Genomic DNA, 23,305 nt, shown 5'->3' with positions numbered 1-23,305 from the left:
ATTATAAAAAAAAGTCCCCTGCCACGTCTGTCTGTATGTTCGCGATATACTCAAAAAATACTGTACGGATTTTCATGCGGTTTTCACCTATTAATAGAGTGATACTTGAGGAAGATTTTGTAATTGTTCAATTCATTGAACAGTCAGCAGCAATAGTTGCTAAGCGCGCGAGATGTTCAAAATGATCTTGACGCGACTTTATTGTTAATAGAATAAGAGCGTGTCAAGGTAATTTTGAACACCTCGCCCGCTTAGCAACTTCAGCTGCTGACTGTACCTCATCGGTGGCAAACAAGCATACGGCCCCCTCACGGTAAGCAGTCACCGTATCCTATGGACGCTTGCAACGCTTGCGCTTAATGCCACTACTGGTTTCTCAAAAGATCCTTGTTCGCGCGAGCTTTCGCACTGCAAAAAGTGTATTACGGTGATAATTATAATAGTACATTATAGTACAAGTGCCAAAAGTAGGAAATTCACAACGAGTGGCGACAAATTAAAACACTACCGCAGGGAGTGTTTTAAATCGACACGAGTATTACCTCACTAGGGCGATAAAATATGTAATTTTCTCTTTACAGTGTGTTTTACCTGGAGGAGGATTTGAACAAACACCGAGCTATCCACAAAGGGGTCAAGAACCCTTTCACTTGCCACATCTGCAAAGTCAGCTTCGCCACTTATTCTAGGTAATTCAGAGCGGTTCACAAACGAGATAACTCATGTATATACGCCAGGGCGGCTTCGCCACTTATTCTAAGTAATTCAGAGCGGTTCACAAAGGAGAGAAGACTTGTATATATACGCCAAGGCAGCTTCGCCACTTATTCTAAGTAATTTAGAGCGGTTCACAAAGCAGAGAACTCATGTATATACGTCAAAGCAGCTTCGCCACTTATTCTAGGTAATTTAGAGCGGGTCACAAAGGACAGAACTCATGTATATATGCCAAGGCAGCTTCGCCACTTATTCTAGGTAATTCAGAGCGGTTCACAAACGAGAGAACTCATGTATATACGCCAAGGCAGCTTCGCCACTTATTCTAGGTAATTCAGAGCGGTTCACAAAGCAGAGAACTCATGTATATACGCCAAGGCAGCTTCGCCACTTATTCTTGGTAATTCAGAGCGGTTCACATAGGAGAGAACTCATGTATATAGGCCAAGGCAGCTTCGCCACTTATTCTAGGTATTTCAGAGCGGTTCACAAAGGAGAGAACTCATGTATATAGGCCAAGGCAGCTTCGCCACTTATTCTAGGTAATTCAGAGCGGTTCACAAACGAGAGAACTCATGTATATACGCCAAGGCAGCTTCGCCACTTATTCTAGGTAATTCAGAGCGGTTCACAAAGCAGAGAACTCATGTATATACGCCAAGGCAGCTTCGCCACTTATTCTTGGTAATTCAGAGCGGTTCACATAGGAGAGAACTCATGTATATAGGCCAAGGCAGCTTCGCCACTTATTCTAGGTATTTCAGAGCGGTTCACAAAGGAGAGAACTCATGTATATAGGCCAAGGCAGCTTCGCCACTTATTCTAGGTAATTCAGAGCGGTTCACAAACGATAGAACTCATGTATATACGCCAAGGCAGCTTCGCCACTTATTCTAGGTAATTCAGAGCGGTTCACAAAGCAGAGAACTCATGTATATACGCCAAGGCAGCTTCGCCACTTATTCTAGGTAATTCAGAGCGGTTCACAAAGCAGAGAACTCATGTATATACGCCAAGGCAGCTTCGCCACTTATTCTAGGTAATTCAGAGCGGTTCACAAAGGAGAGAACTCATGTATATAGGCCAAGGCAGCTTCGCCACTTATTCTAGGTAATTCAGAGCGGTTCACAAACGAGAGAACTCATGTATATACGCCAAGGCAGCTTTGTTACGATCTCCAGGTGTGTAAATATGCTAAGCGGATCATAAAGGGGAGATCCCAATTACCTGAGATATTTGAAAATATATTCTGGGTATGTATGGTATTTAAAGTCATTCACAAGGGAGAAATCCTATTTACATGCGATAATATGAAAAGTAAACTTTGTTACACACTGTACATATCTATCTAAAGCGGTTCACAAAGGAGAGGAACCCATTCCCTGCTTTAAATTCATTTGTATTTTTTTTATAAATGAAATTCAACTTTGTTTCGTACCCTAGGTATTTATTTAAAGCCGCTCACAAGAGAGAGAACTCATTTACCTGAGATATTTGCAAAGTTAGCTTCGCCACGTACTCTAGATATGTAATCACTAGCACTATGTCAACTATTATATTATTATAATTACAAATATGTTGTGAACAGATGTACAACACACAAGACTACCCACGGCTTCTACAAGCGCTCGTTGGCGGACGTCAAGAGCTCGGGCCCGAGCCGGGCGGACTGCGGGCCGTCCGCGCGCGGCGTGCTCGGCTACGGGGGGTTCCCTGTCGTCAAACACTTCCTGTGTGAGGTAACGTTCAAAAGAAATTATGAAAATGAAAATGAAAATGAAAAAATCGTTTATTGGTCACAGTCATTATTGTGTAACAAATTTAGAAAGGGTTGGGACCTCCTAGTGACAGGAGACCCCGCTCTTCCAGCAGCAAGTTAAGGGTATACAAACCAATGGAATACTCGTTAATTATGTAGGTACAGAAAGTAATACATTAAAACATATAATTAAACTAAAGTAACAACAGTTAATAATTCAATGTAATGTAATAATCTGAGAGTACTTTATATAGGGGTAATAATTATTTTAGTATATAGTACGAAATTATATTACAAGCTTTTACTTAACTTGCATTGTATGTACCTATGTAACTATGTATGTTTGTACGGGTCAAATCTTGCAAGTTAACACGTTCGCTGTCTCAACTGGTAACTGTCAATCTTACGGCCTTTTAATAGAGGGTTGGTAACAGTGAACGTGTTAAATTTCACTCACTTCCCGGTTTCCGATGAAGCTGAAAATTTGCATACCTGTGTAAATCGGGTGACAATGCAATAATATGGTACCTACCATGGAGCTGATCTGATGATGGAGACAGGAGGTGACCATATCGGAACTCTGTGATAAAACAACGCAACCTAATTGTGTTGAGGGTTTTTAGAATTGTTTCGATGATTATTAGTTGTCTGTGGAAATAATACAGAAAAAAGTACAGTCAGCGATAAAAGCTTGTACCAAAAATGTTTTCTTTATACAAAAACTTATTTCGCCTTTACTTCATAATCACGCACGCTTAAAGAAGGACCTGTCCACAATACATACATATTTACATCCAGTTTCACACGAATACAGACCGGTTCACACTGGAGAGAACCCATTCACCTGCGACTTATGCAAAATCAACTTTACGGTTAACCTTTAGGTTGTACCTTTGTTTACGGTACCTTACACAATTGTAGTTTTAAATCGTAAGTAATAATAAAATAAACAACATCGAAGTTAAAAATAAGATAGAAACAGATAAAGCAGGTAGTTAAGAACTGAGTGATTCCTATCTACCCCACAAAAATAATCATAAATATACGGAAATAAAATAAAAAATAAAAATGCCACATTACGAAATAAACGATACTGTTATGTTTTGAGCTTACTCGTCTTATTATTGAAGAAAAAAACTAGCGATACTTAATATTTTAACACCTACTCAAAATACTTTGTAAAATACATTATGGAAAATTCTCATATACATATACTTTATTGCGATAATAATCATTACAGAGGATGGTATAAAACATTATGGAGTAGGTACATGATACCCCGTTAGGGCATTGGAATAATCTTAATACTACTTAGCGCCACTTGCACCATCCCACTAACCCGGGGTTAAGCGGTTAAACCGATAACCCAGTGTCAAAATGTACTGGTAACGATGCTAACTCCAGGTTTAACCGGTTAACCCCGGGTTAGTAGGATGGTGCAAGTGGCCCTTAATGGTAACTATTTATAAAAAAAACAACGGGTTGCACTCAGGGAGTGCCGGCAGAAGTGAAAACTCAATGACTAGTCCAAAATGCACTATATATAATTGAGGTTAACGCCATCTAGCGTTGTCGTTAATTACTTGAAACCCTTAAGCACATCACTGTTAGTACTCGAGTTATATTAATACCAGTTAGAGCGAAACTCACTAGATGGCATTTAAATCAATAAAGAAAAACTCAATGACATTACATGTAACAGTTTTTCGATCAGGTCACGTGTCCGTCTTACAGTCACGTGATCTGTCGCGAGTTTTTTAAATTTTTTCCCCACCTCAAAAGTGCACAGCGCCGCTAAAGAAGTTTTCTCTTCAATAATACATTTTACTATATGAATCTAACCCATTTCCTTTGTTCTTGATTATATTTATGTTACGGAGACGGATTTTATAATTTCTCATATTTGTTTCTCAGGACTGTGGCCGGTCATATCTGCACTGGACTTACTTGCAGGTGCATCGCAGAATGAAACACGCGAACGACAATTTCATCTACAAGTGCATTCACTGTGAGGAGACCTTCCCTAACAGGCAAGTCACGTTGATTACTTTTTAGGGTTCCGTACCCAAAGGGTAAAAACGGGACCCTATTACTAAGACTCCGCTGTCCGTCCGTCCGTCCGTCCGTCCGTCTGTCACCAGGCCGTATGTCACGAACCGTGATAGTTGTAATTTTCACAGATGATGTATTTCTGTTGCCGCTATAACAACAAATACTAAAACAGAATAAAATAAAGATTTAAGTGGGGCTCCCATACAACAAACGTGATTTTTGACCGAAGTTAAGCAACGTCGGGCGGGGTCAGTACTTGGATGGGTGACCGCTTTTTTGCTTGTTTTGCTCTATTTTTGTTGATGGTGCGGAACCCTCCGTGCGCGAGTCCGACTCGCACTTGGCCGGTTTTTGATTAGATCAGACTTTAAAAATAGGTACTCAGGTATTTAAATTTAGCGCTGGCTTTATAGCTAGCATATATAATGATGAGTTGTGTCCATTTCGTGAGGCACACATTGATTTCTGCTTTTCTTGCAGTTGTTGTTGTTTGTACACGTCCGTACATGTTTTGTGATCGTCACGAATAAAAATCTTAAAAAAAATAAAAATAAACAAACATAATATGTCTTAGAATAAATTTCACACATACATGACATACACACATACGTACATTATACATACATACATACATACATTTAAACATATGTCTTACTAATAATCTGTCCACTGGGTTCGAATCCCGGTAAGGGCATATATTTGTGTGATGAGCACAGATATTTGTTCCTGAGTCACGGGTGTTTTCTATGTATTTAACACATTCAGTGCCGAAAACCCGACTATCGGGTATTTTATGATTTCGTTCCCAGGCCGGACGACCCGATAGTCGAGATCGTGGTACTACAGCTTTATATGAGGAAATTGTTGTGGCCTGGCGCGGATGTCTTGTTTGGCTGGGTGGCAATGAATGTGTTAATATTTATACTTGACACGTCTTAAATCCCGTCTGTGAATGATTCAGACTGATAGATACATTTCTTTTACAGTACATATGGTGCTACTTTTCCGAACTAGTGCGGAAAAGAGCACTTTCCGTGCGTATGTCGAAAGTTTGGTGCCATACAGGGTGCTTCCTGTAACAGGAGCAATAAATTAAACTGTAGGCTGTACTTCTCAAACTGACCAACATTTGTTCAGCAACTTTTGAAAATAACTCATGTTTTGATTTTTATTACACTTTAAAGTTTATTCTAAGACGCAATGTATTGAAAATTTTGTTATGTTTAAAGCGTGACAAGCAACGTCAAACACACTGATATCAGTGTACATTGAAGGCAATATTTATTTTGTATGAAAAAGAGGAAGTCTAAAGGATTCATAATTTTTAAAAGTTGCTGAACAAATGTTGGTCAGTTTGAGGAGTACAGCCTTTAGTTTAATTTATTGCTCCTGTTACATGAAGCACCCTGTATATGTACTGTAAAACGTTGTACGATACACGTGCGAATAGGTAATTCGCAACTCGTGTCGATTTAAAACACTCGTGTTTTAATTTATCGCCACTCGTTTCGAATTTCCTTTTTTTCGCACATGTATCGTAAATAACTATTGTTTGTAGTTGGAGCGTGGCCTACCACAGAAAAAAGGTGCACGGCAAACCAACAGAAAAGGGAACCGGAGCCACTAAAACTGTCCACACCGACTATAGGTAAGAACCCTAGGATTTTGATGCTAATTAGCTATCCGTTCGGTAGCAAAACAGCGACTATTGATGGACTTTTCTCGTATATAAAAAAAAAACAAAGGTTGACTGGAACAGAGCCCTTGTAGGGATAAGTTAGCCATTGTTGTATTCAATTCTCTTTGTGTGTTTCTGGTATAATTGTTTTTCATGGGTCTCTATTGTTTCCCAAAAAGTTTTAAGTCATAATGTATCGTTTGCCCGCATTTTCAGAAATTGTATTTGGTTCAGAAACGCGTCACTTTTCAGGATTGCCACAAAACAAACCCAACCTATCTATAGGGTTATCCTTACGAAAATAATGAAAAGTTAACGGTTTCCGTTTTATGACTAATTTTTTTTTTTTTTTTTTTCGGCGACCGAACATTCGGCATAACATTTTGAGTCACAATTACATATTATGAAAACTGTTTGGCAACAAAGCATGACGTTTGCTAACATATACTTATTTTTTGTTGAACAGAATTAATGAATATAGTTAGAGTCAATCTAATCAAACCCATCCATGATAAAACAAAATATTTTGTTAAATCAACTAATGCTCAAAAAAGGGTCTTCGTATTTAACAAATTTCCAAGAGCACATTTTAAATATTAAATGTACCTAGTTTTTGGTTATTTTTATTGTGTAACTTTTCTTTTTAGGTAGGTGCAACAGATATTCGGTATTCGGCCGAATAGTAGGCATCATTCGGCCGAATACCGAATATTCGGCAAAGTGGCCAAATTGGCCGAATACCGAATAGTTGCCGAATATTCGTGGCATCTCTAGTAATTTTAAAAACCGGACAAAACTCACCCAATGCCACTCGCTTCTTGTTTATCGCCATTTCTTAGTGCCGTTTTAAGTATACATATGAAAGTATTAATATAAAGTATAATTGCCAAAGAATCCCATGCCGCGACTGCGACGAAGTTTTGCCAAACAAAACTGCACTCTATAAGCATAGGAAGAAGGAACACAGTTACGTGTCATTACCAATTCATGATAATCAAGGTATACACATATTAAACATTTAAATCGTTGTCATAGTAGCAGTCATCGTGTATTTTTACCATTCAGTCATTATATCAGGTTGATAAATAGATAGATACATATATCCATTTAGATAGATTTTAGATTTATAGCTGGTCAAGAAAATCTTGTCAGTAATAAAAGGCGCGAAATTCAAATTTTCTATGGGACGATATCCCTTCGCGCCTACATTTTTCAAATTTGCCGCCTTTTTCTACTGACAAGATCTGCTTGACCAAGTATAACTATAGATCTAAATTTCATTCTAGATATTAGTATAATATGTGACGTTCCACGGGAAAAGGTAACTTATGGCGGTCGGCGCTTACGTCTCGTAGCACCGCATTAGTATTGAGGCGTTGTTAATAATAGCGTAAGCGCTAACCGCCACAAGGTACCTTTACCCGTGGAACGTCACATATATATGTATGTATAGGTAAGTCAATTCACTGAATTTAGTAATTATATTAGGTATTAGTTTTTAATTCTATTAGGTTTCATTTTAGTTATTTAGCAAATAAATACAACATACAATAGTAATAGGTAGATAAATAGTAAATATTACATGCTCAAATTTTTGTAAAAAGAAAAATAGGACGTTAGCCGCGTAAGCTGAAGACGCGGGTTCGATTCCCGCCTCGGCCACCGGTGAACTTGGACTTGGATACAAGCGACCCGCCCCGGCTTCGCACGGGTTAACAAATTATACATAAACCTTCCTCTTGAATCACTCTATCTATTAAAAAACCGGCCAAGTGCGAGTCGGACTCGCGCACGGAGGGTTCCGCACCATCAACAAGAAATAGAGCAAAACAAGCGAAAAAAACAAGCAAAAAAACGGTCACCCATCCAAGTGCTGACCCCGCCCGACGTTGCTTAACTTCGGCTAAAAATCACGTTTGTTGTATGGGAGCCCCACTTAAATCTTTATTTTATTCTGTTTTTAGTATCTGTTGTTATAGCGGCAACAGAAATACATCATCTGTGAAAATTTCAACTGTCTAGCTATCACGGTTCGTGAGATACAGCCTGGTGACAGACAGACGGACAGCAGAGTCTTAGTAATAGGGTCCCGTTTTTACCCTTTGGGTACGGAACCCTAAAAAACCGCATCAAAATCCGTTGCGTAGTTTTAAAGATCTGAGCATACATAGAGACAGACAGACAGAGCGACTTTGTTTGATACTATGTAGGGATTTCAGGTTTGAGTGGGCAGACGCACGTGGACTGCGCACGCGCAGCCTGTATGCACTGCGGTCTCAGTTTCCCCACCAACCTGCTGCCACACCATCTCAAGTAACTATCCCATATTTCATATCCCATACTTTGTATATGTCACCGTTAAATTGTAAACACTCGTCAGTTTATAATCTCGCTAGTTAAATTATAAACTGACGGTAGGGATATTATAAACTAACCTAACCTAACCTACGTCAGATTATAAAATAACGGGTTCAGAATCTTACGGTGTCATATATACTTATAGTAGGATATAGGTTTGACCTATCTTGTAGGATATTAAATCTTTTATCTTTATGCCGATTAGTACAGCTTTTATGTCTACCGTTCTCCAATTCTCCCTCAATCGCTCAAGGGTTAACTGGAAGAGATCCTTGAAAGGGATAAGTTCGCCTTTGTACTAATGATGTGTGTTTCTTTCATGTTTTATGTTTCTCTTTGTACAATAAAGTATTTTACTACTACTACTACTACTACTATCTGCCCGTTTCATTAATACAGTAGAATCCGCTTATAATGACATCGAAGGGATGACAAACACGTCATACTAAGCGGATGTCATATAAAGCATAGTGGATTAATTTCTTATTATTGTTAATTTTTCCGAATTAATCTCGAAATCCTTTGTAAGATAATGAGTTTTAATAACCTGGAACCAATTGTCAACTTGTCACCGAGAGTCAAAACTAAATCAACTTACCTAAACTCCACGCACCCACCAAACGTCCTCGCAGGGAAAGATGTGGGACGGCCACGAAAACCAGCGAAGTGTCAGTATAACCGGACATAATTTCATGGAAATAGGATTTTTAGGTCATAGTAAGCGGTTTGTCACTATAAGCGAAGTCATCTTATCCGACTTTGTCACTAAGAATTTTATATGAAAACCAAACTTCGCACAGTGATTGCGTCATAGTAAGCGGTTGGTCAGTATAGGCGGAGTCATAATAAACGGATTCCACTGTATACTGAGATTCTTCAAAACAGGAGTGTACGAGGGCTGTTTGATAAGTACCCGTTTATGAAAAAAATTATGAGTTGTTTTTGTTTATATGCATTTATTTTTCTTCATAGTCTCCTTTTAACTCTATACACTTGTTCCACCTATATTCAAGCTTCAATAAACCATCCAAAAAGTATGATTTCGGAAAGTCATTAAAATAGGCCTCTGTGGCGGCAATGACTTCGTCATTTGATCCAAATCGCTTACCACCGAGCCATTTTTTCAGGTTGGGAAACAAAAATAAATCGCATGGGGTCAAATCTGGAGAATACGGGGGGTGAGGCAATAGGGCGTAGCGTAATTGTGTTAATTTAGCCATCACAACTCTAGACGAATGAGCTGGTGCGTTGTCGTGATGAAACAGTACTTTTTTATTTTTTAAATGGGGTCGTTTGTCCTTCAACACAGCGTCAAATTCATCTAATAAATTGGCATAGTACTGCCCTGTTATCGTTTTCCCCTTTTCTAAGAACTCAATATGTATAATACCCTGCGAATCCCAAAAAACGGTCGCCATGACCTTTCCAGCCGATGGAACGATTTTTGCTATCTTTCGCGCAGGTTCACCCGGTAAAATCCACTGCTTCGACTGCCCTTTCATTTCCGGAGGGTAGTGGTGACCCACGTTTCGTTTACGGTCACGAAACGACGCAGAAACTCCTTCGGGTTACGTTTGAACACGGCCAAACACTGCTCCGAAGTAGTCAGTCGGTTCCGTTTTTGCTGCTCCGTGAGTAAACGCGGCACCCACCTCGCCGATACTGTCTTCATACCCAATTTATCTTCTAATATGTTTTGTACCCGCTCGATTGGAACATTTACAGCATCAACGATTTCTCAAAGTTCAATTCGGCGGTCGGCTAAAACGATATTTTCAATTTTCTTAACCATATCGTCTGTAGTCACAGTCACCTCAATTGGGCGGCCTGGGCGATCCTTATCAAAGACGGTTGTTCTCCCCCGCTTAAACTCGTTAAACCAGTATCTGACGGTTGTCATAGAAGGAGCACATTCATGGTAAACCGCTTGCATTCTTACTTTTATTTCATCACATGTTTTTCCTTCCAAAAACAAGAATCTAATTACAGACCGATACTGCTCTTTCTCCATTTTCACAATTTTAAGTTCACGCTTTCACTAAATCGCTGTCAAATGAGAAAAAAACAAAAGAATGCTGTTTTTTTAAAATTTTCCCACCTCTGAAAAATGGCTTAAAACGATTGTATACATATTTTCGGCCCGTGATATTAATACATTTGGAAAACGGGTACTTATCAAACAGCCCTCGTACAGGCCTCGTAGCCAACATGCCAGTCGCTAACGCTCCGTAGCGAACGAAACGCAACTGTCACTGTCGCACTATTATGGAAGAGTGATAGAGAGACACAAAGTGATTCGATGGCGAAGCGATAGCGATCGTCAACTTGGCTAGGCCGCCAGGTTCTGAAGGTTGGGACACCTATTGCAACCGTACGACGGTCTCCCGGAAATCCCGGGATGCCGGAATCTTTGACAACCGATTAGATACCGTCGTCGTGCCGTCGTTATTAATAGATCTGGACATCTGGCAGCAGTTGGTGGAGACCGGAAGGGGAGGGGGGGGGATCTAAATTGTAAAATCAATTGAACAAATCTGTTTCAAAATCATGTTTCGCAAGTCACAAACAAAAAATTCCAAAATACAACAATCACGGAGTATGGTTATGGCAATTTTGTTAGCAACTGTAGCACTTGGTATAGTTTAACTCATATGATTATTTACCCCTCGCCCCTCACCCCTCCCGTCGCCCCTCCCCTCACGCTCCACCCCATCCCTCTCGCCCCCTCCCCACCACTTGGGGGGAGATAAATACCTAAACTGGTCAAGAAGCCCCATATCTATTACTGTTTACTATTAAAAACTTAGATATTAGTTTGCATAAACAGACCATAATTGTATGTCATTTATAAATAATGTATAATGTTCTTCAGAGAGGTCCATGGACAAGATACGCAGTATCCGACCTCTCGATCGCACACCTGCACCGTCTGTGGCCACGTTTTCCGCACTGCGTCCATGCTTACTGAACACTCCAGGTATGTCCTACATATAGCACGCAATTATTGTTCTTTAGAAAGAACACACGGTCACAGACTTACTGTAAATGGATACACGCCTTCCGTACAGCATCCATGCTTACTGAACACTCCAGGTATGTCCTACATATAGCACGCAACTATTGTTCTTTAGAAAGGACACACGGTCACAGACTTACTGTAAATGCAAACACGCCTTCCGTACAGCATCCATGCTTACTGAGCACTCCAGGTATATCCTACATATAGCACGCAACTAGGTATTGTTCTTTAGAAAGGACACACGGTCACAGACATACTGTAAATGCAAACACGCCTTCCGTACAGCATCCATGCTTACTGAACACTCCAGGTATGTCCTACATATAGCACGCAACTATTGTTCATTAGAAAGAACACACGGTTACAGACTTACTGTAAATGGAAACACGCCTTCCGTACAGCATCCATGCTTACTGAGCACTCCAGGTATGTCCTACATATAGCACGCAACTATTGTTCATTAGAAAGAACACACGGTCACAGACTTACTGTAAATGGAAACACGCCTTCCGTACAGCGTCCATGCTTACTGAGCACTCCAGGTATGTCCTACATATAGCACGCAACTATTGTTCTTTAGAAAGGACACACGGTCACAGACTTACTGTAAATGGAAACACGCCTTCCGTACAGCATCCATGCTTACTGAACACTCCAGGTATGTCCTACATATAGCACGCAACTATTGTTCTTTAGAAAGGACACACGGTTACAGACTTACTGTAAATGCAAACACGCCTTCCGTACAGCGTCCATGCTTACTGAGCACTCCAGGTATGATCTACATATTTGTACTTTAGAAAGGACAAGCGGTCACATCTGTAATATGTGCAAATAAACGTTTCGCACTGCGTGTATGTTTATCGAGCACTCCAGATATGTCCTACATGTAGTATACAACGGTTGTTCTTTAGAAAGAACACGAGGTTACGCACGTGCAATATATGCAAACACGCTTTTTAACAACTTTTATTAGGTCGATTTGTATGTAACTATGTAATGGAATCTAAGGTAACTAATTTAACCATCTTCCAAGGATCGTAGTGTCATGAAAATTGGCAGCTGTATGTAGTTCTGATGACAATACAATAATATGGTACTGTCGAACTGATCTGATGATGGAGACAAGAGGTGGCCATAGGAACTCTGTGATGAAACAACGCAACCTAATTGTGTTAGGGGTTTTTAGAATTGTCTCGATGAGTATTAGTTGTCTGTCGTAAGAAAAGTACAGTCAGCGATAAAAGCTTGTACCAAAAATGAAATTTTTGCCAAAAACTTATTCCGCACCACATTAGTGCTTACTGAGCGCTCCAGGTAATCCCAGGTGTCCTATTTATAGTACACAATTATTGTACTTAATAAAGGACTCGCGGTCCACTAATCAAAATCTAAAGATAAGTAGTGAAAGGCTATTAAGTACTATTTAATACTTATAAAGTAAAAAAACGTGTTATTTTCTCGTTTCATTTTTACATGTTTGCTCACAGGATTCACACCGGCGAGCGGCCGTTTCCGTGCGATGTGTGTGGGGTGGCTTTTAGGAGGTGAGTCTGATAACTGATAACTGTATCGTGTGCCTGCGGTCCTACTGGTATGTAGCACCAAAAGCATTTCAGCTTATTCCATAGTTGGCTAGTACGTGGTGGGGGAAACACAAGCGACAACAATAAACACCATTCCAAATGACTATACTTGCCGCAATACAACAGGCGACTGAGATCGTAATGCTATGTCCTTTAAGCTTGTTCAGACCAACCAAGAGTGAAAGAGATGGCATTATGACCAGTGTTGTGAATAACGCTTGTTTTTAGACTTAAAGACTCGAGCCCTCAAGACTCGTAAGTCTTCATGACTCGACTATATTTGATAATTGTATGTATTTATACGTGTATGGATGTCAGAAATCGTCTTTGCCGCCTTTGAGGCGTTATAAGCCTCGAAATGAGCGTTATTCACAACACTAATTATGACCTGACTCGCCACTTAGTTTTTCGGCAAGTATAACAAGTTTATACGTTTGTTTGTCTGTATGTAGAGCAACGGCGATGCGCAACCACCGTTTGATCCACACGGGCGTCCGAGCGTGGGGCTGCACGCGCTGCCCGAAGCGTTTCCGGATCCGCTCCGACCTCAACACGCACTCGAGACTCAAGCATCCGCTGCATCTAGCTGTTATAGAGGTTAGTTAGTTTGACGAATTTACCCAATGTCCTTCGAGAAGGACAAATATATTTTTCTCTTACTTATATGATTTTTCCGCATTCGATTTGACCTCAACACACACTCGAGACTCAAGCATCCGTTGCATCTAGCAGTTATAGAGGTTAGTGTGATAACCTTACCCGATGTCCTTCAAAAAGGACAAATATATTTTTCTCTTATATGATTTTTCTGCATCTGCTCCGACCTCAACACACACTCGAGGCTCAAGCATCCGTTGCATCTAGCTGTTATAGAGGTTAGTGTGATAACCTTACCCAATGTCCTTCAAGAAGGACAAAACTATTTTTCTCTTATATGATTTTTCTGCATCCGCTCCGACCTCAACACACACTCGAGACTCAGGCATCCGTTGCATCTAGCTGTTATAGAGGTTAGTTAGTTTGACGAATTTACCTAATGTCCTTCAAGAAGGACAAAACTATTTTTCTCTTATATGATTTTTCTGCATCCGCTCCGACCTCAACACACACTCGAGACTCAAGCACCCGTTGCATCCAGCTGTTATAGAGGTTAGTTAGTTTGACGAATTTACCCAATGTCCTTCAAGAAGGACAAATATATTTATCTCTTTTTCCGCATCCGACCTCAACACACTCAAGATTTAACCCTTTACCAGGCTAAGGAATATATATTTCCCACATAGGGCACTTCAAACATGTGTTCTATTTTCGATTATAATTTTTGAAATGTCAGCCTGGTAAAGGGTTAAGCATCCGTAGACGATAGACGTAAATACCTAGTGTCTCTTAGAAATTACAAATTCAGTTTACTGTTATAGGACGTGTCAGTATTTACTATGATCTCGGCCATCTCGTTATACAGTCCTTACTTCATTTTGTAAGGTATTACCTAGTGTCCTTTAGAAAGGACAAATTTAAATTTACTTTAAAGAACGAACATGTATTCTATTCAAGAGACAGAGTTACACACATTGACGTATAATATCTAAGGACGGGCTAATGGGGCACTAAAATGGTACTAGTTCAGCGGTGTTACTCGCGAATTCCAGCCCATCGTGCAGTCTAACGCGACTAGTTGCGACCAATAGCGCGCGTAATGCGAACTCGTCAACCAATCGCGCGCGTGATGCGAACTCATCAACCAATCGCGTTGTAGCGATTTCACACCGCTGTACTGGCCCCTGTCATGCCTCATTATTATTGCCCGTAAAGCCAGTCCCTAGATATCTATGTCAATGGTTACACGCCAAAGTCATGGCATCATCATCATGCCATGGAAAACCATCATTGATGTTAAGCACACTGCAGAAAAAGGCTTGTGTCATGTTATGAATTGGCTTAATCATAATTCTCTCAATCTAAGCAAAACAAAATATGTTAATTTAAGCCATAGACTAGGAATCCTCTAGACTCAGTTTAGAGCAATTATTTCATGAAACCGATGCTGCCAAAAATACGGGGGTGCGGGGGACGAGGTGAGCGAATCCCGTGCCGCGATTGATCCGTTCGAAGACACGGACCAATCACGGCACGGGATTGACTCGAAGATAACTAAATAAACTACCGTATAAGTGGCAGAGGGGGTAGCGTTACTATGCTCAGTCTAGAGGATGTCTTGTCTGTGTGTTAAGCACACTGCAGAAAAAGGCTTGTGTCATGTTATGAATTGGCTCAATCATTATTTCCTATCTCTCAATCTAAGCAAAACAAAATATGTTAATTTTAGCATAAAGAACTCCATGCAACCTTCTAATTTTTGTCTCCAAGCTCACACTTGTTCAGACACTTACGCAGCCCCTTGCAACTGCTACACACTTGAAACAACTAACTGCCGTATTCGAACTTCAAGATATTCACAAGAGACGACACGTACTAGATCCATTCTAGATACGTTATAGTTTAGATTTCAACTAGTTCTCTTTTGCAGCGCAATTCGGGCAACCAATGTCACTTTTACGATAGATCGTGTTAGCTATCTATTAGATGTGAATTAGATCTCTAAGTAATATCTTGTGGAAATCGTTCAAGAGTATCTCCAGAATCGCGGAAATGTCAAATTTGACAGGTTAGATCTTAAACATATCGTCATCGTATCTTGGCGATGTCTAAAAGATATCTAATAGATGTCTATTACAAAATCCGAATCGAGCCCTAATACTCGTTTTGTTAGAGAGTGAACCCTCTGTACCTAGACTACCTAGGTACCTACTGGTATGTATTCTGTGCCCAGGTGCCTGGCCTAGAGCCGAGCCCGGAGCAGGTGCTGCAGGCGCTCGCCGTCAACAACATCGCCAGGGAGAGAGTGCTTGAAATCACTAAGGTCTCCTTCCCCAAGGTATGTCTATTGTGAGATACCTACCCTCGTTTTACAAATGAAAATCATAGTATTAGTTACTAAATTAATAAGATTCATATCTATTAGGTAGGTACTGTATTATAATAAGTTTAACTTATACTCGTATTATGTATGTAGAATGTAGTACTAATAACTGTAATTTAATTTACTCCACTTTCGATTGATATAAAGTTATACTTTGTCAAGCAAATCTTGTCAGTAGAAATAGGCGGTAAATTTGAAAAATCGCGGGTTAGCAAGCAGAGTTAACATAGACGGGGACTAGTTTTGTTTCAGTTGATTTTAAAAATATTTTTTAATGTATTTCCTAGGTTATTTACATTCCTGTGCACATGTTTTTGGATAATTAATAGCGTTATTCATAAACGTCCGTCAAATCTAAGAAACTGTTGATAATCGTTTGTTCCTGCCTGTCATTTCGACATTTCTGTTTGTTAGAAAGAGACAACATTTAGCAGAGGTTTTTAAAAGGTTGCGGTCGCTTAGTAATGTTAACGGCCTCGACATTGCGCGACTGGCTTCGGCCATAGAGAAATATAGTAAGACAAGAGTGCTCACTCCATACATCAGGTTAGACTATTAATTTCAGTGTCTACATCTAGCATCGAGTAGCGGAACTATCAGTACTGCTACTTGACAATAGATGTAGACCGACCGGAAAGTCTTATCTCAACAGCATAAGACTTTCCGGTCGGTGCTACATCTATTGTCAAGTAGCAGTACTGATAGTTCCGCTACTCGATCCTAGATGCTAATAGTCTTTTTGGTACTAAAACTGATGTATGGATTGAGCACTCTATGTATTTTTTTCTCTATGCTTCGGCTAAGGCGAAAAGCATAGGTGGGAGCGAGACCCATCAGCGATCGGACGCTGTTTTCGCCTATGGGTCAATCAATTATTTCTTGTTGTTATTCTGTCCCATCAGCGAGGAGACAGTAGTAGCATAGATTCATGATTCTGTCCCATCAGCGAGGAGACAGTAGTAGCATAGATTGTTAGAAGAACTGCTGTACCATGTTCTACTAACCAGGGACCCGCCCGCTATCCCTTATAGAGGGTTTTGTAAGGGTATTGCATAAGGCTTAACTCACCATACCCTTTGCCAGACGATACCCTTTCATTAAGCCTTTAAAACCCTTATATAAAGCTAGCCCATTTGAGTAATCGGTAGCCCAATACCCTTACAAAACCCTTATCATCCGCTCCGCATATGGCTTATAAGGGCTACCCTTATACCCTTATATAAGGGAAGCCCTTTCAGCATATAAGCGTGCTAATTTAAACTGTCTACCTTGTTCATAAAACACACATTACTTCGAATCCGAGCGATCGTCGGCGACGGCGGTTTGATGTGAGCGGCTTTCGCGCGCTTCCAAATGATCGAAGCCGCTCTTGTTGAAATACGGTTCAATTTTCAATGGCAAAGAGTTGTGATTGGTTGTTGCTTTTCTCGGGTCGAGCGCATCGTCACGGTGCTTTAGTCTTAGACACGTGCCGATGTTATCAATAACTCCCGTTGCAAATAATATACCTTGTTACTGATTACGAATCAAACTTAGAATAAAAAAAACCTACGATGCCAAAACCGAAAGTTGACGCCGTTCACCGGTATTTTATATATGACTAGCTGTTGCCCGCGACTTCTTACGCGTGGATTTGTATATTGGTGGTTATATATTCTACATTAGCTAAGAACATTATGCAGCAAACAAAAGATAGCAGTAGGGACGGTTAATCATTTGTTAATTAGGTATTCTTCAACACATGAGATTTGTCTTTCACAACCTGGCTACGATGTTTCAAGCCACAAACTGAATAAAATTGTTCTCGATATAATCCCTCTCAACCCCCAGAAGATTTTCAAGACCACTATTTAATAAATCCTACTAACTAACTACTCATTAACCGCTTTCAAAAAAAAGGAGGTTTTCAGTTTGACCCGTATGTATGTATATTTATTTGTTCGCAATTATCTCGTGTTTGACTGAACCGATTTTGATGCGGTTTTCAGAAAAGTGTTTGTTACATTCTGGAGAAGGTTTTAGTATACATAGATCTGAGCTGATGCTGAACCCTGGCTGTTCCTAGTGGAACTCAGGTTTGGTGCAACATAGGCAGGCTGTTTTGGTCATCCGACACGCCTTGATGAGAACTTGGGAGAGCAGTACCTACCCAAGATAGAGCTGATGCTGAACCCTGGATGTACCTAGTGGAACTCAGGTTTGGTGCAACATAGGCCCACGCTATTTTGGTTATCCGTCACCTCTTGATGAACACTTGGGAGAGCAGTACCCAAGATAGAGCTGATCCTGTACCCTGGCTGTACCTAGTGGAACTCAGGTTTGGTGCAACATAGGCAGGCTGTTTTGGTCATCCGACACGCCTTGATGAGAACTTGGGAGAGCAGTACCTACCCAAGATAGAGCTGACGCTGAACCCTGGATGTACCTAGTGGAACTCAGGTTTGTTGCAACATAGGCCCACGCTATTTTAGTCATCCGTCACATCTTGATGAGCACTTGAGAGAGCAGTACCCAAGATAGAGCTGATGCTGAACCCTGGCTGTACCTAGTGGAACTCAGGTTTGGTACAACATAGGCCCACGCTATTTTGGGCATTCGTCGCATCTTGATGAGCACTTGGGAGAGCAATACCCATTATAGAGCTGATGCTGAACCCTGGCTGTACCTAGTGGAACTCAGGTTTGGTGCAACATAGGCCAACGCTATTTTGATCATCCGTCATATCTTGATGAGCACTTGGGAGAGCAGTACCCGAAATAGAGCTGATGCTGAACCCTGGCTGTACCTAGTGGAACTCAGGTTTATTGCAACACAGGCCCACACTATTTTGGTCATCCGTCACATCTTGATGAGCACTTGAGAGAGCAGTACCCAAGATAGAGCTGATGCTGAACCCTGGCTGTACCTAGTGGAACTCAGGTTTGATGCAACATAGGCCCACGTTATTTTGGTCATCCGTCACATCTTAATGAGTACTTGGGAGAGCAGTACCCAAGATAAAGCTGATGCTGAACCCTAGCTTTACCTAATGGAACTCAGGTTTGGTGCAACATAGGCCCACGCTATTTTGGTCATCCGTCACATCTTGATGAGCACTTGGGAGAGCAGTACCTAAGATAGAGCTGATGCTGAACCCTGGCTATACCTAGTGGAACTCAGGTTTGGTGCAACATAGGCACACTTTGTTTTGGTTAACCGACTTGTCGTCGTGTGCCTATGTTGCAGAGTTCCACTAGGTGGGTCGATCAACTTTTTTCAAACCGCCTGCGGTTTCCAGGAAAGTGTTTGTTACAGTCTGGTGAAGGTTTGAAAAACCAATCGGACCCGGTAGGTGGCGATGCTATCGGTATACCTACCAACAAATTTAAGTTGCTGAAAACCAACAAATTTAGATAAAATAGTGGGAGTCGGACTCGGACTGGGACTGGGAATGGGAGTGGGAGTGGGACTGGAAGTGGGAGTGGCAGTGGGAGTGGGAGCAATATATGTACATACAAATCGTTTGGCACCGAAATGTCATATTGTGTTTTGTCGCGATTATCATCGAGTTAGGCCATCACCAACATTAGTAGGTAGTTACTTACTAGCCCAAAACTAAATGGAGAGCTTTACAAACTATTATTTTAGCCCAAAACCTGAAGTAAATGAAGTACCTATCACTAAAAAGTAAAAAATAAAATAAAATAAATAATAAAGAATAAAAAATTAAAAATAAACAAAAAGATAACCAAAACAAAATAACTTAATAGATACCTACTGAATTACACTAAAACTAAAACGCAGGGGCCTTTTTTAGATTTAGGTTAGTTTTAGTTTAGTTTTATTTTAGAATAGTTTTTAGTTTGTATTTAGTTTAATTGTAATTTTAAGTTGTTTTTATTTATTGTTTTTTTTTGTGTCATGTTTGTTATGTTTTTGTTCAACAAATAAATATATACACCTTAGTGGAGAGCCTAACATTAACATTATTTTAGCCCAAAACCTAAAATAACTGAAGTACTTATCACTAAAAAGTAAAAAATAAAATAAGTAAAGGTTTGTTAGCTGGACGTCCAATACGCAGTTTGTCCAAATCGCATTTCGTCCATTCGTCTACTACGCAGTTTGTCCATAAGTGATGCGTCCATTTCGTGATTCGTCAATACGCAGTTCGTCCATTTCGCGATTTGTCACTCTGCATTTCGTCCATTTCGCGATTCATCATTACGGAGTTCGTCTATTTCGTGATTCGTTTATTAAGAGGATATGGGAAATGAGAAAATGGTCAATAATATCAGCTACGCCGATGATATGGTGCTACTGGGACCCACGGTCGGAGCCGTTAACGAGTTGTTAGGGCCCGGCCACATGTGCACGGTGCGGCGCCGGCTACCGTGTAACGGCACGGCGTCGTGCAGTAGCACTTGCTGTTGCATAGTTCTCACGTGCTAATTAATGCACAAAAATGACTGACAATTTAGATGTCGACTCTTTAATTTCACTAGTGGAAGCTCGTCCCGTTCTCTGGGATAGGACTAAGGAAGACTAGGATAAGAATAAATACCTACACAACACACATTGAGCATGTGAAATTCGTCATTGACGTTCGTTACGTAATGTTGATTAACAAATATGCGACAGTTCCATCCTGAGGGTCTACCGCGAACACCGAAATTCGCAAATTACGGGCATTTTTCTCTGTCACTTTAATAACGTCCAATTGGAGTAAAACAGAAAAAAATTCCCGCAATTTGCGGACTTCAGTGTTCGCGGTAGACCCTTTGATTTGCGAGCGAGCTGGCAACTTTGCGCAGGGAATGCATGGAAATGTCGCGGTCATGTGAAGTTGTGTGAACGTGGCATATATCTGTGACAGTGACAGGGAAAAGGTACCATTTGAGTAAAATTACCGTTTACCTAATTTCATTTGAATTAGAACAAATATACTATATTTAGTTATAGCGCAACAAACTATCCTCGGATAGTTCAGTCAAGAAATATCGAAATGCCGGGACGTGCGTCTCTAGCCAGCCGTGTGTTCCAAGTTGATTGGAAGAACTTCGCTTCGCTCGCTCGTTCGACAATCAATAAATCTTTGTTTCCATTCCATAAACCCCTTGACCGCCAAATACGTCAACTGACGCGTGCGGCTACAGCCCAAAGCTCAATGTCAACCTTCGTGCCTTCCTACAAGGTTCACGAAAACGCGCCGCTCACGCACAGGTGTGTCGTACAAAGGCGTGTACGTAACTGAGAGAAACGGTTCGAATTTTCATAAAATGACCCGTGGCTGCAGTAATGAGAGGCGTATATATTTTTCTTGACAAGACTCCTACATATATACGAGTTGGACGGAATGCTTACTGGACAAAATGTGTGTTGGACTAAATCCATGTTGGACGACTTGCTGTTGGACGAAATACGTGTTGACGTAATACGCGTTGGACGAAATGCTGTTGGACGAAATGCATGTTGGACCAAATACGTGTTGGACGAAATGCGAATTGAAATATCATTTGGACGAACTGCGTATTGGACGTACAGCTAACAAATCCCAAAAAACCAACCCACTGAAAAGCACAAAATAATTTTTATATGGCACCCCTATACGTGTCCAGTCTCTAACCTGTCGTAAACCAAATTTCTGTCAAAAAGTAATTAATACCAAAATAGTAGGTTTTACCAAACTTGAGTTCCACTAGGTACATCCAGGGTTAAGCATCAGTTCTATCTTGGGTACTGCTCTCCCAAGTACTCATCAAGACGATTCGGATGACCAAAAAAGAGTGTGCCTATGTTGCACCAAACCTCAGTTCCACTAGGTACAGCCACGGTTCAGCACCAGCTCTATCTTGGGTACTGCTCTCCCAAGTGCTCATCAAGATATGACGGATGACCAACATAGCGTGGGCCTATGTTGCAACAAACCTGAGTTCCACTAGGTACAGCAAGGGTACAGTAACAGCTCTATCTTGGGTACTGCTCTCCCAAGTACTCATCAAGACGAGTCGGATGACCAAATCAGAGTGTGCCTATGTTGCACCAAACCTGAGATCCACTAGGTACAGCCAGGGTTCAGCATCAGCTCTATCTTGGGTACTGCTCTTCCAAGTGCTCATCAAATGACCAAAATAGCGTGGGCATATATTGCACCAAACCTGAGTTCCACTAGGTACATTCAGGGTTCAGCATCAGCTCTATCTAGGGTACTGCTCTCCCAAGTGCTCATCAATACGCATGGGATGACCAAAACAGCGTGTGCGTATGTTGCACCAAACCTGAGTTCCACTAGGTACAGCCAGGGTTCAGCATCAGCTCTATCTTGGGTACTGCTCTCCCAAGTGCTCATCAAGACGTGTCGGATGACCAAAACAGCGTGTGCGTATGTTGCACCAAACCTGAGTTCCACTAGGTACAGCCAGGGTTCAGCATCAGCTCGGATCTAGGTATACTAAAACCTTCTCCAGGAAGTAAGAAAAACTTTTCTGAAAACCGCATCAAAATCAGTTCAGCCAAACGCGAGATAATCGCGAACAAATACATATACATACATACGGCTCAAACTGAGAACCTCCTTTTTTTTGAAGTCGGTTAAAAATAGCCAGGGAGGCTCGCGGGCCGCAAGTGACGGGTTCACGGGCCGCATGCGGCCCGCGAGCCGCAGATTGCCGACCGCTGGGTTAGGGGCTTGAAACTGCGTAGCCAGGTTGTGAAAGACAAATCTCATGCGTTGTATAATAATTAAATTAACAAATGATTAACCGTCCCTACTGCTATCTTTTGCTGCATAATGTCTACTCTGTAGAATATAAATAACTACCAATATACAAATCCACGCGTACGAAGTCGCGGGCAACAGCTAGTTTATATATATAGATAGATGTGGAAACGAACAAAAGCCAATGTAAATTATGCGGCAACAAGCTGAAGGTAAGGATGTTGTATTTTTATTATTTTACAAGTTAACATCACTCACTCTCGCATTAATTGTTTCTTAAACCTTAAACCACGTCGATAACCTATGCAATCATTCCATTCCATTTTCTTTCCTTTTCATACACTAGCGTAGATATATACTAATCCTGTCTCTTTCACGCAAGGCTAAACTACGACAATACTAAAGGGAAAGCTTTATAAAAAGCGCTTAATGATAAGGGTAACCCTTATTAAGGGATTG

The 23,305-nt window shown here is 40.8% G+C and overlaps 1 protein-coding gene across 1 annotated transcript in view; it reads left to right on the top strand.

Moving 5' to 3' along the window:
- Positions 1-23,305, top strand: part of LOC134659008 (zinc finger protein Xfin) — a 52,105-nt gene that overhangs the window by 25,069 nt on the left and 3,731 nt on the right. Inside the window, exons 18-26 of the mRNA XM_063514615.1 lie at positions 582-689; positions 2,306-2,456; positions 4,391-4,506; positions 6,087-6,176; positions 7,099-7,218; positions 11,437-11,541; positions 13,074-13,130; positions 13,622-13,766; positions 16,000-16,104. Coding sequence (XP_063370685.1) covers positions 582-689; positions 2,306-2,456; positions 4,391-4,506; positions 6,087-6,176; positions 7,099-7,218; positions 11,437-11,541; positions 13,074-13,130; positions 13,622-13,766; positions 16,000-16,104 — 997 coding nt within the window. The remainder of the gene's footprint in view (positions 1-581; positions 690-2,305; positions 2,457-4,390; positions 4,507-6,086; positions 6,177-7,098; positions 7,219-11,436; positions 11,542-13,073; positions 13,131-13,621; positions 13,767-15,999; positions 16,105-23,305) is intronic.

The sequence above is a fragment of the Cydia amplana genome, chromosome 24 (assembly GCF_948474715.1).
Source record: "Cydia amplana chromosome 24, ilCydAmpl1.1, whole genome shotgun sequence".
NCBI classification, from domain to species: domain Eukaryota; kingdom Metazoa; phylum Arthropoda; class Insecta; order Lepidoptera; family Tortricidae; genus Cydia; species Cydia amplana.
The sequence above is the reverse complement of the archived record's forward strand: the minus strand, read 5'-3'. Positions and strand labels throughout refer to the sequence as shown.